This window comes from Uranotaenia lowii, chromosome 1 (genome assembly GCF_029784155.1).
Source record: "Uranotaenia lowii strain MFRU-FL chromosome 1, ASM2978415v1, whole genome shotgun sequence".
Taxonomy (NCBI): domain Eukaryota; kingdom Metazoa; phylum Arthropoda; class Insecta; order Diptera; family Culicidae; genus Uranotaenia; species Uranotaenia lowii.
In genome coordinates, this window is record NC_073691.1 from 204,571,424 (window position 1) to 204,585,176 (window position 13,753).

Sequence of the window (13,753 nt, forward strand, 5' to 3'; positions counted from 1 at the left end):
TTGGGGCTCTTTCAGTAGTGACTTTTTTTCGATCCGGTTCGGTCGGTCAGGAGGTGCGTGCGTGCGCGAGTGCTTTTGCAAAATTCTACCGTGGGGAGAGAAAAATTACCTGCTAGGTGCAAACATAACCCGTTGCTGCTTGCTCCGGTCCGAAAGAAAGCGCCGTAGGACGGAACCAGAAACACCAGAAACCGCTGGAAATGTATAGATTGCTACTGCAGCGAGCAGCTCTGGTGAACCATGGAACGGGGGTAAGTGAAATACGTACTGACTGGGCTGGGTGGTTGTTCGGAATTTTCCTTCGTGCATTTGCGATATGCGAAGAAACGAAAAGATGGTGTTATGTCACCAAAGCAGAATATAGACGCAAATTTTGTTGAGCTCATCACGAATGTCATTATCATTGCCACTCTGAGCAAGCGGTCATTGGTAGAGTGATGCACCTGCCTGATTCTTGGGATACCTGTGGGATCGGGTGAATACTTTTCACCACACCCGAGCTTTTTAATCGAATAGGTAATGAGCGAAACAAACAAAAAATATTACCTACTTGAATTAATTCCTAATTATTGGAGACGTTTAGAACCAAAAATGCTTTCAAGCTATTCGATCTAAGGTCGTAGCGTCCCTTTATCAGTCCGGATGAAAATATTGAGCCATTGCTTTGGGGTCCAGACAAGTTTGTCTAGCTTAAAGTATTCTCAAAGGGAAGACTATTTTAAGGTTCTTAAATTTCTATTGCCATACAATTCGAAAAAGTATTGAATAATCATAATACCTAAAAAATGAATAACTTTTTCAGAGGAAAGCTTCTCAGCTGCTCCGGAACTTCGGTACCAAGCGTGCAGGAACCAGCGTTTTGCCACATTTGCAGGAGGCCGGTTTTGGAAAGGTCCTTGTGGTCCTGTCACCCTTCCTAATTGGCGGCGGTGTGGTGGCTTACGCTAAGTATGACCAAGAATTATTACAACAAATTGCATGAGTGGCCTTCAATGCTGTTTTATACCTTGCAGATACGATAATGAATTTCGAAAGTATCTAGTATCGCAAGTTCCTGCTTTGGATCCAGTGCTTAAAACCTTGCTGCAGGAAGAAAACCCACTAGAAGATGTAACGAAAAAGTTGAACGAAATATCCAGCACCATCAGTGGCTATACTTCCAGCGTAACCGGATTTTTCAGCAGTGGCGATGAGGAGAAAAAGTCGGAGAAGAGTAAGCACAGTGCTTTTAAATTTTTTGAATTTTTTCAATCAATTTGCTAAAACTAAAATTTCAGAGGCCGATATACCACCCGTGACCCGATCCAAATCATCGGTTCATGTGCCCATTCCATCTCCACCGCTCGCGAAACCTGACCCAATTGTTGAAAAACCAGCTACTTCAACCATTAAGGCACCAGCCCCTAAAATAAGTGAACCAGCAAAGGCGGCTAAACCAGTTGCAGCTGCTACCGGTGCCAGTGTGTTGAAATCCAAGGCCGTTGCTTCGACCGAAGAGGTACCGAAATCGATCTCGGATCTAGAGCATCAAATCGATGTATCGGCAGCTACAGCTATTAAGGAGTACGGAAAAGCTGTAGATGTATTGAAAAAGTATACCGAAGAGGTGAAAAAAGTGGTGGATAGTTCAGCCGATAAACTGGACGATTCCGCGTGGGCCCACCTACGCAATTGCACTGTTGCTAGAAATACATCGTTGTCAGCGGCAGAAGACGCAGCTGAACAAGCCCGGGCAAAGATTGATAAATTACAACGTCTGTTGGACGGTCACGAAATCAAGTGCTCTGATGAGCTGAAGAAACAAACTCGCGAAAATATTGCAGCTTATTTGAATCACTTGAAGAAAGCCAAGGAAGACGTTTTCAGAGCTCGGCAGTTGGCTGGTGCTGGAGAAGAGTACTGGAAAAAGGTGGAGAAAGCCAGAAATTACTTTATCGATGAAATCGAGTCACTATTCCCGGGAATCAAGCTGCAGGAAAAGAAAATTGATATGCCGAAAGAGGAACTGGACCTGTTCATCGTTTATGCTTACAGCCGAATAGCGATGTTCCAGAAGGAGCTTCAAAAAACGCAAATCGAAGGCGAACAACGGCTGAAAAGGGCTCTAGAATCTATTAGAGGTTCGGATAAAGATGAAGCTATCAAATCTCAGCTAGAGTATGAACTCGGAATACAACGATCTGAGCTCAATCTACGTACCCAAAAGCAGGTAGTTTCTGATACCATTTAATAGTATTTTTTTTTAATGTGGGTCTGTACTTATTCGTTCGAATATTGACAGGTTTTCGAGTTGCAAGAATCTTTCAGAAAAGACTTGCGCCAGCAGTTGAAGCAACAATCGGAAGCTCACTCGGACCATCTGGCCGATGCGTTGTCTCAAAAGGAAGTCGAAATGAAGCGCAAATTCCAGCGAGAATTGGACGAAAAACTTTCAACTGAGCAGGAAGCTTACAAGCTACAGCTCGCAACAATGCTGGGCAAACTGAAGGGCATGGATGCTGCTCTGAAGGGTGAGTGGAAATTTTACATATTATTGCTTTATTCATAACGATTGGTATGTCGAGTATGTCTATTATATTAGAAAGCAAAACATAATGTTTCTTACAAACTAAGAAATTTTAAAACGATTTTGTCAGTGTTATGTAGTTTCTTTTAAATCCTCACAAAATCTAAAATGATTATTAACTATCACCAATACCCGACGCTAACATTACCCTACCTTTTTCACTGCTACATCAGACATCGATGACGAAATGAAAGGTGATTGCGAAATAAATTGTGTTCGATGTTCTCCTTAAAATTCCCTTTTTATACTTATAACTATTATACTTATAACTTCCTCGCCCAAACAGAGCGTGCGGCTGCAGAGAAAAGTGCCCACCAGGCTCAATCGTTGTGGGGTGCCTGCCAATCGTTGTGGTCATCGGTTCGCAACGGACAGCCTGGCAAATCGTGGCGAGAACAGCTCCGACCGCTGAAGGATGAAATCAGTGCCGTAGGTCGGGCTGCCGAAGGTGACGAATTGGTTGCGAGCGTACTGAAGGGCCTTCCAGAGGTGGCCAAAACTCGTGGTGTCTATCCGGAGCATGCCTTGCGTGAACGTTTCATCAAGGTGGAGGAGGTGTCTAGACGCTTGGCGCTCATTCCTGCCGAAGGTGCTCGGCTGCCGATGTATTTCTTGTCGTATCTGCAATCGGCTCTGATAGCCCGTCCCGATGTTCCCATTTCTCGAGACGAGTTGGAAGATAAGCCGTTTGATTTCAGCAAGTTGGACACCTATGATATCCTGAATCGCGCTCGCTACTGGCTGGATCGAGGAGATCTCGTGCGCACAGTCCAGTATATGAACCTCCTACAGGGCGCCTCTCGTAAGGCTGCACTCGAGTGGTTGAACGAAGCCAGACTGCTGCTGGAAACACAACAAGCCACCAGTACGTTAATGGCTCACGCGGCGTCTAGTGGCATTAGATTCCTGTAGAGAGCAAACTTGGCTTTTAATTGTGTTTCCTTCACGTCCTCGGTATATTTGGGATTGCTCTGGCTAGGGCAACAAATTTATGATCCTTAACTATGTTCAGTATAATTAGTTTACCCGTCCTCTTCCGGGTTTGTGTTTCTGTTTAATTTTCAAAAGTTTACCGACATTGAAGAAACTAATTGGAGAAAAATGCTTCCCTCCTTTCTGTAAACTGTAGTGCAAATGAAGCATAAACCGCGTGCGTTTAAATTCAGTAGTTAAAGTGATTGCCTAATCGATCATGTTTCTATTGGTGCTGAGATGAATAGGAAGCCTTTCGAATTGCGAGAGAAAAATATTGTTGTTAATTATGAGCACGGCAGATTATCTTTTTTGCTTGTAAGCAGACCTCTAAATTGAACCCAAAACAATTGTACTTTAAGGAGATTAATTAAATACACATTCTTAAATCCAACGTCTGCTATGGGAGAAACGCTCTTTTGATCTTATATCACATCCATTGGTGACCTTGTTGAATACAGGAAAGTCTATTTTAAATCTTTCGAACCAATGAATTTCTTCCAAACAAAAATTATTTAACATTAGTTGGTTAGCATGTATATTTATTAGATCGTATCGTCTAGTTAGTGTAAAAAGCATCCACAAATGCGCTGTATTTATTTTTGATTGCATTTTCAAATTGATACCTATTCAACAAAACGTTGAAGGTCGCTTTCTATATGGCTAAATAACAAATTATCAATCCCCAAAATCAAATTAAAAGTCCCACATTCACTGGCTTCGCTGGCCGGTCTAAGCATCGTATTCGGATGGTGCGCAATTTTCGACGAGCACAAACTCACCAGACAACTGGCGCTGTTCCTCTAACATCTGTTGCTTGATGGAGTTCATCGAAGGGAAAGCTTGGCCCACGATAGCACGGAATGCTTCGTCGGTGCTCATCAGCGGTTCGTTGGAGTTTTGTAGTGCTTGGATGGCGAGTTTTTCCGCGGGACAGGTTGTTTCCAGACCGGCTAGGTTCAGAGGTTCCGGCATTCCCATTGCCGAGTGAGCTAGTACCAGTTGCTGTGATATGTTCAGACTCTCAGCAGTGAGGTCAAGCACATCGGCTGATTTCAGCGATAAATCTTTTTGATTGGACAAAAATTTTAGATTGTGCAAGATGTCAGCCTGCATTTCGCGTATTTTGGATGTTGTTTCTAGCATATCTTTGTTGGCAGCTAGTAGTAAGGTATTTTTCTGCAGCAAACTAGTTTTCCATCGTGCAAGTTCCTCCACCATCAGGCTACTGGCCAGAAATTTACTTCGCCAAACTTCACTCTGACCGGCAAGAAACTCGATCTGTTCTGTGTGGGAGGACAAATTTTCAGCAGAATTCAGCAGCTTTCTGGCCAAGTGTAATTTGTCTTCCGTAAGGACGTTGACCTTCGTTTGAAGATCTTCACCAACGGCAGCTACCAGAAGGTTTTTCAATTCCGAATTAACTTGAGCCTGAAATTTAAGCTGACTTTGATAGTAATCGCGTTCTTTCTTCAGCTCGTCGATCTGTTTCTCGAACTTTTGCTTCTCTGCATCGAATTCCCGTTTAGCTGCGGTTTCATCACCCTTCAGTTCCTTGCTTGTTATAGTGGACATTTGAGATACCAGCACGTTCAAATCCAAGTTGTTTCTATTATTAACCTTTGAGAAAGATTATACTTATTTGAATATTTTATAGTTCATAGTTGAAATTTGAAATTGCTTACTTTAACCCGATTTTCGTTGTTCCGGTAGGGCAGGATCGGATTAACGGCTCCCTTGTACGGCTCGAAAGGAACAAATCGTGGTTCTCTACTTTTCAATCCACTTGAACCTCCACTGGCCGAAGAAGCGGTTCGTCCCGAATTTGCCAGCTTCGGTACTAGGTTGAAAATCTTTCCTTTGGGAATGGTAGGGGGCAGGGAAGCATTGGTCGCGGTCACCAACTCAGTTGGCCGGTAAACTGGATTTGAGCCCGAGTGAGGTAGCAATCGTTCTAGTTCGAAATCGGTCGGAAGTTTCAGTGGTTGGTTTACGTGCGTTGCACCAAATTGCTTTGGTCGTTGATTGACTCCGGTCCCAGAAGACGAAACCAACGGTGCAAGGGCTTCATTTTCCATACCATCGCCCTGGGTTCTGGCTGCGGCTGTTAAAAAAAGGTTACAATTATTTATTTGTTGTGTCGAACTGATATGAGATCATTTAATTCTCTATTAGTGAATAAAAAAAAGTTCAAACAACAAGCATTTGTATTCATATTCTGATGTGTAAAATTTCAAATAAACCAGAGAAGACATTGTAATGGAATACTAAAGCAATTTTATGTAGATTACCTGCTTCCATTACAGTCGGTGATTATTGTTTTATCACGTAATCCAGATCAAAGCACTTGGGCTGCAGTTTACAGAGTATAATCACTAAATTAAATGCTAGAACGTCAATGATATTGATAAAAAACCAAAAATATAGATGACCATTAAAACAATTTTGGTGAATTGTGGAGCGCAGTGGCCGATAGAAAAGAGAAATCCGTACAGCTGATTGTAGCTGTCAGTTTTTTATGTTGGAAAGTTAAGCGAAGCGTAAAATGGAATCGCCTCAACATGTCGAATTTTTTTTAATTATATTTCAATCTTTTCATTTTGGTCGTTTATTCCGGTAGTCTTTTGATAACATCCATAAAATTCAGTTAATCAGGAGACGGTTATGTTTTAGAAGGATTTTCATTCCAACGTGATAAAAATTACCGCTAAAATACTCAATAAGTTTGTTTGACAATTCGAATATCTTTCTTGAATGAAGTTTATAACCACGTTTAACCACAATAGTGGTTTATAACCCCACTAATTAAAATCCAACTATCTCGGAAAAGCGTGAAAATTTTTGACTCAAAAATTCACAGAAAGCATTCTGAAGTTAAAAAAAATTGACCCATGGTGTTTTATTACGATATTTTAATGTGGTATTATGTGATGCAAAAATTGCATTTACAAAATCAAATTTATTTATTTTTTTTTTGAAAAAAAGTAGTTTTTGGAAAATCGCTGTCATTTCTTCAGTTCTATATATTTTTTTAATCTTATTCAATTACAAACTCGATTCAACTCTCAAAATAATGGCTTCAAACCCGAGTAGTCTTATTCGAATTGAAATGATATTATTTCACTGAATCAGTAATTGCTATTCCCATTTGAAAAATTGTCATGCATTAAATTTAACACTTAATCCTTAAAACAAGAAAAACAATTAAAAGCGTAATGTAAAGTAAAGATTTCCCCAAGTACTATTTTCATTCTTTTAAACGTTTTGTGGGAAATATTGGATCATTCTAGCTTTTATGCTTAATGCACATGCATTTCTGATTCCACACTGAATAAAATCGGGTTATAAGCTTTATTAGAAATTGGATGAATTTACCCGCCAAATGTCTTTTTTTCCAAATTGATGAAATTTATGGGATATTCCTGTATGTTTTGCTTGGTATAGCAAATTTTTGGAATTCATTGGATTTTCCTATAATTTGTACTGGATTTATCTTTAGCTTCTTTTTTTTTTCTTTGCTTGTCCGCAATGGGACGGCTAAGACCAATATGGTCCAACTCGCCAATATCTTTAGCTTCTATCCGTAACTGAGTGATAAGATTTATTGGATTGACTCTTTAAATTTCATAGCCAGATTTGGTTCAGTGCATGTTTTTAAACCGCGGCAGAGGTGCCAGGTCGTTTTATCAAAAATCAGGACATCACGAAGAAAAAATCAGGATTTTTCAGGACACCACCGAATTGGTGAAAACAAAATGCAGTTTTGCTTAGATTGCATAACTAAAGGCGAAATATAGGTGCTGTAGACACCTTGAATTATGTAACTGAAGCGAGAATAACCGGCTGGCCTGCAGTAAATATCGAATAAATGTCTTAAAATGTCATTTGAATCAAATAATCTCATTGGTTCAACTGGTTTATTTGGGATTTGTTTGATGTTCTCATCATTTAACGATAAATTTAGTTATGATTTGGATATTTTTAAAAAATCAGGACAAATCAGGACATTTTAAGGGCCATTTTTCAAAAATCAGGACAATTCAAGCGTTTTTGAAAAATCAGGACGGTCTCTCGAAAATCAGGACAAATCCTGATAAATCAGGACACCTGACACCCCTGAACCGCGGCGCTAAATTATTTTTCTCCTCATAAATTTCACCATATCCTGGGGGAGGAAGACTGAATAAAAAAAGAAAAAAATCTTTCAAACGTCAAATTTCTCTCATCAATCTACCGACCAGTGCGAAGGTTCAAAATTTTACTTTCTTATTTAGTGAATTTCAATAAAACTTTTTTTATGCTAAAAAGTACTTGTTTTGCATGAAACAATAATTTAATCAGGTTTTGTTTTGCTCTCGCAAATTCTAGCATGATCGCGGCGGCGTATTGAGTCGCTCAAATTTCGTTGAAGTTTTTGAAGCTGATAATTAAAAATTGTTTTATTAATGGTTGTTCTTAAAATAGCTTAAATAACAGATTTAGATTTCTGGTAGTCATGGACCGAACAACATTTTCATTTAGTTCAAAGTTTATATTTATGACAAAGTTGACAGACTGGTATTGGATAATCTAGCTGTTGTATTCGATTTCGATGTTTACTTTTGAATCTGCAACAATTAATTCAGAAGACTTAAATTTAGGACCTAAACAACTGAGTTACATGACTCGCTGTAGCGTGTACGAAACTGATCATCTATAGTTAAAATTTGAACGATTACAAATCTTTTCAACAATTGCTGGCTTTTCGCCGAACAGTAAAAAAACGATACAGAAAACGATACAGCGAATTTCAGTCTTCCTCCCCCAGACCATATCGATGGAATCTTTAGCGGAAATTTTCTCCAACCTAAAGCCCCAGTTTGAAAAAGTGATCAAAAACCCAAACCTTTCCGATATCAACCAACTACATGACTACTTACGGCGAATCGACGCAGCCAGTCTACAGATTCTGCAAAATGTTTTCTTGCAACAACTGGTTATCTTGGTGGATTCGGTTCCTGGAGAGTGAGTATCCTTACCACTTTCGAATTGCAGATAGATGTCACAGAATGTATTGTTTCTTTCAACACTTCCCCCACAGGAACAAGAACGAACTAAAAACTGCCCTTATGGATTGCGTTTGTACCATACTGGAAAAAACCAAATTGCGCCAAGCGGTGGCCATGAAGACGACGGTTGTGGTCTTGGTAAAGCAAATCTACGACCCTCAGAGCGGACAGCTGATCGCCAACCTCTCCGAAGAGTTCAAGCTAGGCGTGGTGCGTGGTCTTACGCTGGCCACCCGAAACGTACAATCAGAGCTGATCGAACAGATCTACGTCAAGGATAATCTGAATTTGATCTCGCAGGTGGGCTGTTACCTATTCTGTTGAAGAAATTTCAATTCAATTTCACTCAGGCTGTTGATGTTATTTTCTTTAGGTTCTCTTTGTCTGCGTTAGTGTCCTAGCGAATGAACGCTACCGGAAACTGCGTTTCGCTGCCATCGAATGCATTTTGAGTACAATGCAGATCCACGATGGGTTCGATTCCGACGATCCCGTATTACGCTGTCAAGTGGCTGAGTTGCTGTTTATAGTTTTACCCAAGCTTCTGTCGGCACTGATCCAGGTCATCAACGGAGACGAAAAGCAAGGTCGAGCATTGCTATGCATGGCCATTAAAACCTTGGGTCGAGTTTTGTGTTTGATATTCGAGGATTATGATCGGCAAGATGCGAACGAATATGCTAGTACAGAAGATTTCTTGCGACTTTGCCGGGAATCTAACACAGATGGGTCAGGCGATACCGGTAATATCCTTGGAATGGGTCTCAAGAACCCCAAAGCTAGGGAGGACTATTTCAACAGCACTAAACGAAACCTACAATGGTTGCTAGAGGCGGAGAAAAAGGTGGCCAAAGTATTGGAAACTATTTATCATTTACGAGGCGCAGAGGAAGAATTGGTGAGGCTGCAATACGCACGAATGAATATCGAGCTGTACGGAAAGTGTGTTCGAAATATGCCCACATGTTCGATCACGTTCTTAGAATCTCTTTTGGCTCTTAGTCAGGACGACTCTTCTAAGGTGAGTACGTCAGCCAGAGCTGTTTACGAGAATTCTGATTCAAGTACCAAAATTCCACGGTTTGGTTTAACGCGAATGGACGAATTGTTATTTGTTGGTTTAAAAGCTGCTCCCAGAACAATATATAGAGGTGTCGAATCCGAACAGATTTCTCATTTCCGTCTGCTGGCTGGGTACATTAGCTTCCTAACCGATCGACAGCTAGTAGTTTTATTATCCGACCAAGAAGTTTTGAATCAGTTGATAATGGTACTGGTTGCAGGAGTGGAGTTAGACCATCCTGAAGAGTTGGTCCGTAGAGAGTACGTTTCTTATCGTTTCGATTATGTGAAGAAAGTTGAAAATATTAACGAAAATCTAGAGTCTCGTTGGTTTGTTTTGAAAAATTTTCACAGTTCGTCGAGAGCACAGAAAAGTTTCCTTCGAATAATTCAGAATTCTCAGGATAGACCGGAAACCCTAGCAGTTATATTAAACTATATAATGGAAGACTTGTTTAGCACTCGTTTAAATACAAATGGATATTTGTATTTGTTATCTGAGATGATTCCGAAAAGTTGTGCTAACGAATCACTTTTGGGCATTTTTCGAACAGTATTGGAAGAAATTCTTCAGTCCTACCACTGGGATTTGGAGTTGGAGGAATCAGCCGAAAGTGTGAACGATTTAAAATTCAATTGCTTACATATTTGCTTATGCTTGAGAATAGTCTGCCGCCTAGGAAATCTTTTTCGATGGGACTATCGATGGCAATTGTATGATGTTTTGAAGTACGCACTTCCTTTAACAAGAACTACTTTACATAGCATCAGCCAAGCAGCAGAGCAGACGTTGGCTTCAATTGCTAGTGACTTGAAATTGGAATCGATTCAGCAGCTGATATTCGAGCATCTAGATTATATTTCACAGCATACAAACCGTTGCCTAAAACGTTCGGAATCATTTTCAAGCGGAGTACGCCTTCTAGAAGCAGTCCTCCGATTTGTTCCTTATGAATCATCGGCTGTGTTAGAGTCTACTATCAGTCCAATAGTAATGAATATTTTGGACGACCATGATCAACGAGCTGGGGACGGGAGAATTCTCTGTCTTCGAGTGTTGCAAATTTTTATACGTGCCATTCGATATCGCTTTCGACGAGAAGCGTCCTCAGAACAACAACTCGATGAAGAAGAGTCCAAAGCACGAGAAAAACTCCAACAACGGATAGCTCAACTAAAGGAAGAATTAACTAATAAGCTACCCCCAGAAGGAGCTACCATAGAAGAAGTTACCGAAGAACAAGACTCAGAATCAAACCCACCCGTTGATGACATGGAAACCGACTTTGAACCTTATCAAAGCGAGGAAGAAAAATTGCCTCCCCATATTCGGATAACCATAAAGATTTTGGAAGTTAACTTTAAGTACCTTTCTTCTACTGTCCAAGAAGAACGAATCGTGGCACTGTCAACATTAGATGAAGGAATAAACCTTCTCGCACATCACGAAAACCAGCTGCTTCCCCTGGTACATCAAATTTGGTTCAACTTTGCCGAAAGATTTGCTGATTCTAGTCCAGTAGTGCTGGGATATGCTTTCGATCTGTTGATTACACTCGCCCGTCTAGCTAAGGATTTTATCCGAAAACGCACGCTGGACGATGTCCTTCCACGACTTAGCGAGTTTATGAAGCAAAACCTGACCGCAGATTTCAGCGCCCTGCAAACCTATAAATTGCAGCGGAAAATTCTCGTCCAAGCACCGGCACTGGTTGTTTCCCTTCGGCTAAACGAACGGCAACTAGATCAGGTTTTGGAGGTGGGTAAGCTCTATCTGGACCGTTCCGAGCGTAAGGAGTTGCAGCACCTGGCCAAAGGCTTTTTCGATCAACTTGCACGTTACGATCCGGCTGCTGTCTTTGTTAAATTAAATAGCTCAAGAAGTGTTCAATAAAAAATACAGCCTAAACTTCTTGGATGGAAAACTGGCAAATTTACTCAAACTTGGAACTAAAAGAAATTTTATTTAAGGAGTTTCTTTCTTAAATTGCGGTGAACATAATTATTTTATATTTATTATTGATAAATTAAAATGTAAGGATTCTTTATTGCGTTTCGATTTTTTCTTCAAATTTTGGCTAGGAAATGGTTTTAAAAAATCGCTCAAGCTGCTATCAAATGACTAATTTTTGCTTATCGAAGTTTCAAATAGCTTCAATATATTAAATTCAATAAATAAACAATAATTGTATTTTAACAGGAACGTTATTGAATTTTTTTGTGTCATTACTGCTTATTCTCACTTATGGAATTAAAATGATTAATATTAAAGTTTAAGTGATGAACAAGTAGTTAAGCTCACTCAAGTGATGTCTTTAAAATATTTTTCTTAGGTTTATGGATTTAATCATTAAATGTATGTCTTTAGAAAAATGCTTCTGCTGTTTAGCTTTTATAAATCTTCTGCCTATGTACTTACTAAATATTCTCACATTGTGCCATGTTGTAGTTACGGGTGATTTCGCCTCCATCTGGTCCAAGGGGTTGGTTGGAAGGTAAGATTTGTTCGTTCGTTCCTTGATTTGTGTGCATTGCTTCCGGGGGATCATCAGTTCATTCCGAAATCCAGCGGTTGCGAATGATGATGGTCGACAAGTTCCAAACCCAGGTCACTGGTGGTGCTTGGCATGAAGGCCCCGATCAGCTTCCTGGTGTAACTGGGAAGGTATACGTAGCTGGAGAAAATCAGCAGAGCTAGGATGCTGAAAATGACACCATCTAGGAAAGTCGCTATGTAAGGAAAATCCACAGTAATTTTTCAATAATATCGAACACTGTACATGACATTTTGGAAAGCCGTAATACGTATCGATAATTCGCAAAGCAAAATAGATGAAGGAGCTAGAAATGGACCAAAAATTGTGTATTTAAAATCATAACTTTGAAAGGATACTGATGAACTTCTTTTCCCAAGGATCCAACATGTAGATGCACGTGTTCAGCTCGTATAGCAGATACACAGATGAGATGGATTTTTTGATTGAGCTAAGCATTTTGAAGCCTGTTTTGCTGTTGGCCTGAACGAATAAAAAAAAACTAGCACTTAACTCGTTCGATACTCATAAACAACTGGTCTCGCTCTTATCAGGTTCAATGAGCAATCCCGACGAACCTAATCAATTTAATCGCGTCACCTACAGTCAGAGTTCATAGAATGCAAGGTGCAAGAAAAAAAAATCACCCCAAATTAATGATGAATGCGCCACCCAGTCACAACATCAATCTGAAATAGGTGTCGTAACTATACAACCTGAATCGAGATAAGATAAAAAAAAGAGCAAACTGGTTCCTTATGGGTTTGGATCAATATTTGTGGAACTAAACAGTTGTCTGGAACTTGTAGCTAAGTTAGACGGAATTCTAATCCTTTATCAAATCTACTACACTGCGATAAAATTAATCATATAAAACCATCACACAGGAGTTGCCACCACTTTTTCGGGTCACAAAATCACTTTTTTTTCTCTATTACAGCGTTCTAGGAAAAACTATCGAAACCAAGTTGATTGCGTATATGGCTGCGGAAATCTGTGTCTCAATACATAATTATTTTTTTCATTACTTTCTGGTATATTGACCCTGCAATAACAACCCGGAATGCCTTTCGATGTGCTCGCTCTAGAAAGATGAATGATTCGAACAATACGCGCAACATAACATTCGCGGAAACGTTTTATGATGGTATAGGTATGCATGCAGTAAACTGCGGAGAATGGTCGGAGCAAAACATAAACGCGGAGAACTGTTCGTTCAAAATAAAAAGAATTATATTTAAAACGAATAAAACGCGATGTTGCTTCCCTGCTGGTCGCGTTCTTCAGTTAGGGTTGGTGTGTTGGGTAAGCGGTTCCGGGCTTTGCCACGAGATGTCGCCAAAAGTCGCCAAGCGCTTTTTACAGGTTTATGTGTTATACGGAACGCGTAGAACAGATTTGAGGAGAGATTCATTGGCGTAGAATTGTTACTGTTTATCTAATTAATAAAGTGTTTATACAAAGCAAGATTTTAGTAAATAAAACCTGTGATGATTGAAAAACAATGAACACACAAATAACGATATTTTAAACTTTTCAATTATGACTTTGAATTAAATATTGAGTTCCTA

The 13,753-nt window shown here is 39.9% G+C and overlaps 4 protein-coding genes across 5 annotated transcripts; 2 read left to right on the forward strand and 2 right to left on the reverse strand.

The window, feature by feature from the left end:
• On the forward strand, positions 1 to 3,932 carry LOC129739714 (MICOS complex subunit Mic60-like). Of its 2 annotated transcripts, XM_055731217.1 has the most exons (7): positions 1 to 251; positions 803 to 948; positions 1,014 to 1,213; positions 1,278 to 2,209; positions 2,282 to 2,510; positions 2,740 to 2,760; positions 2,853 to 3,932. In XM_055731217.1, exons 1-7 carry the CDS (start codon positions 201 to 203, stop codon positions 3,476 to 3,478), a joined length of 2,205 nt encoding a protein of 734 aa, XP_055587192.1. In that variant the 5' UTR covers positions 1 to 200; the 3' UTR covers positions 3,479 to 3,932. The 2 variants fall into 2 exon arrangements, with proteins under 2 accessions (XP_055587192.1, XP_055587193.1); XM_055731218.1 differs by lacking the exon at positions 2,740 to 2,760 and having other exon boundaries at positions 2 to 251.
• Positions 3,933 to 4,063: 131 nt separating this feature from the next.
• Positions 4,064 to 6,031, reverse strand: LOC129739715 (uncharacterized). The gene is made up of 3 exons (XM_055731219.1): positions 5,830 to 6,031; positions 5,224 to 5,642; positions 4,064 to 5,158 (listed from the first exon to the last, which is right to left on the reverse strand). Exons 1-3 carry the CDS (start codon positions 5,837 to 5,839, stop codon positions 4,271 to 4,273), a joined length of 1,317 nt encoding a protein of 438 aa, XP_055587194.1. The 5' UTR covers positions 5,840 to 6,031; the 3' UTR covers positions 4,064 to 4,270.
• Positions 6,032 to 8,277: 2,246 nt separating this feature from the next.
• Positions 8,278 to 11,573, forward strand: LOC129744890 (TELO2-interacting protein 1 homolog). Its single transcript, XM_055737645.1, has 3 exons — positions 8,278 to 8,542; positions 8,619 to 8,886; positions 8,960 to 11,573. Exons 1-3 carry the CDS (start codon positions 8,355 to 8,357, stop codon positions 11,540 to 11,542), a joined length of 3,039 nt encoding a protein of 1,012 aa, XP_055593620.1. The 5' UTR covers positions 8,278 to 8,354; the 3' UTR covers positions 11,543 to 11,573.
• Positions 11,574 to 11,688: 115 nt separating this feature from the next.
• Positions 11,689 to 13,346, reverse strand: LOC129744897 (uncharacterized). Its single transcript, XM_055737656.1, has 3 exons — positions 13,211 to 13,346; positions 12,542 to 12,665; positions 11,689 to 12,366 (listed from the first exon to the last, which is right to left on the reverse strand). Exons 1-3 carry the CDS (start codon positions 13,301 to 13,303, stop codon positions 12,197 to 12,199), a joined length of 387 nt encoding a protein of 128 aa, XP_055593631.1. The 5' UTR covers positions 13,304 to 13,346; the 3' UTR covers positions 11,689 to 12,196.
• Positions 13,347 to 13,753: the final 407 nt, after the last annotated feature.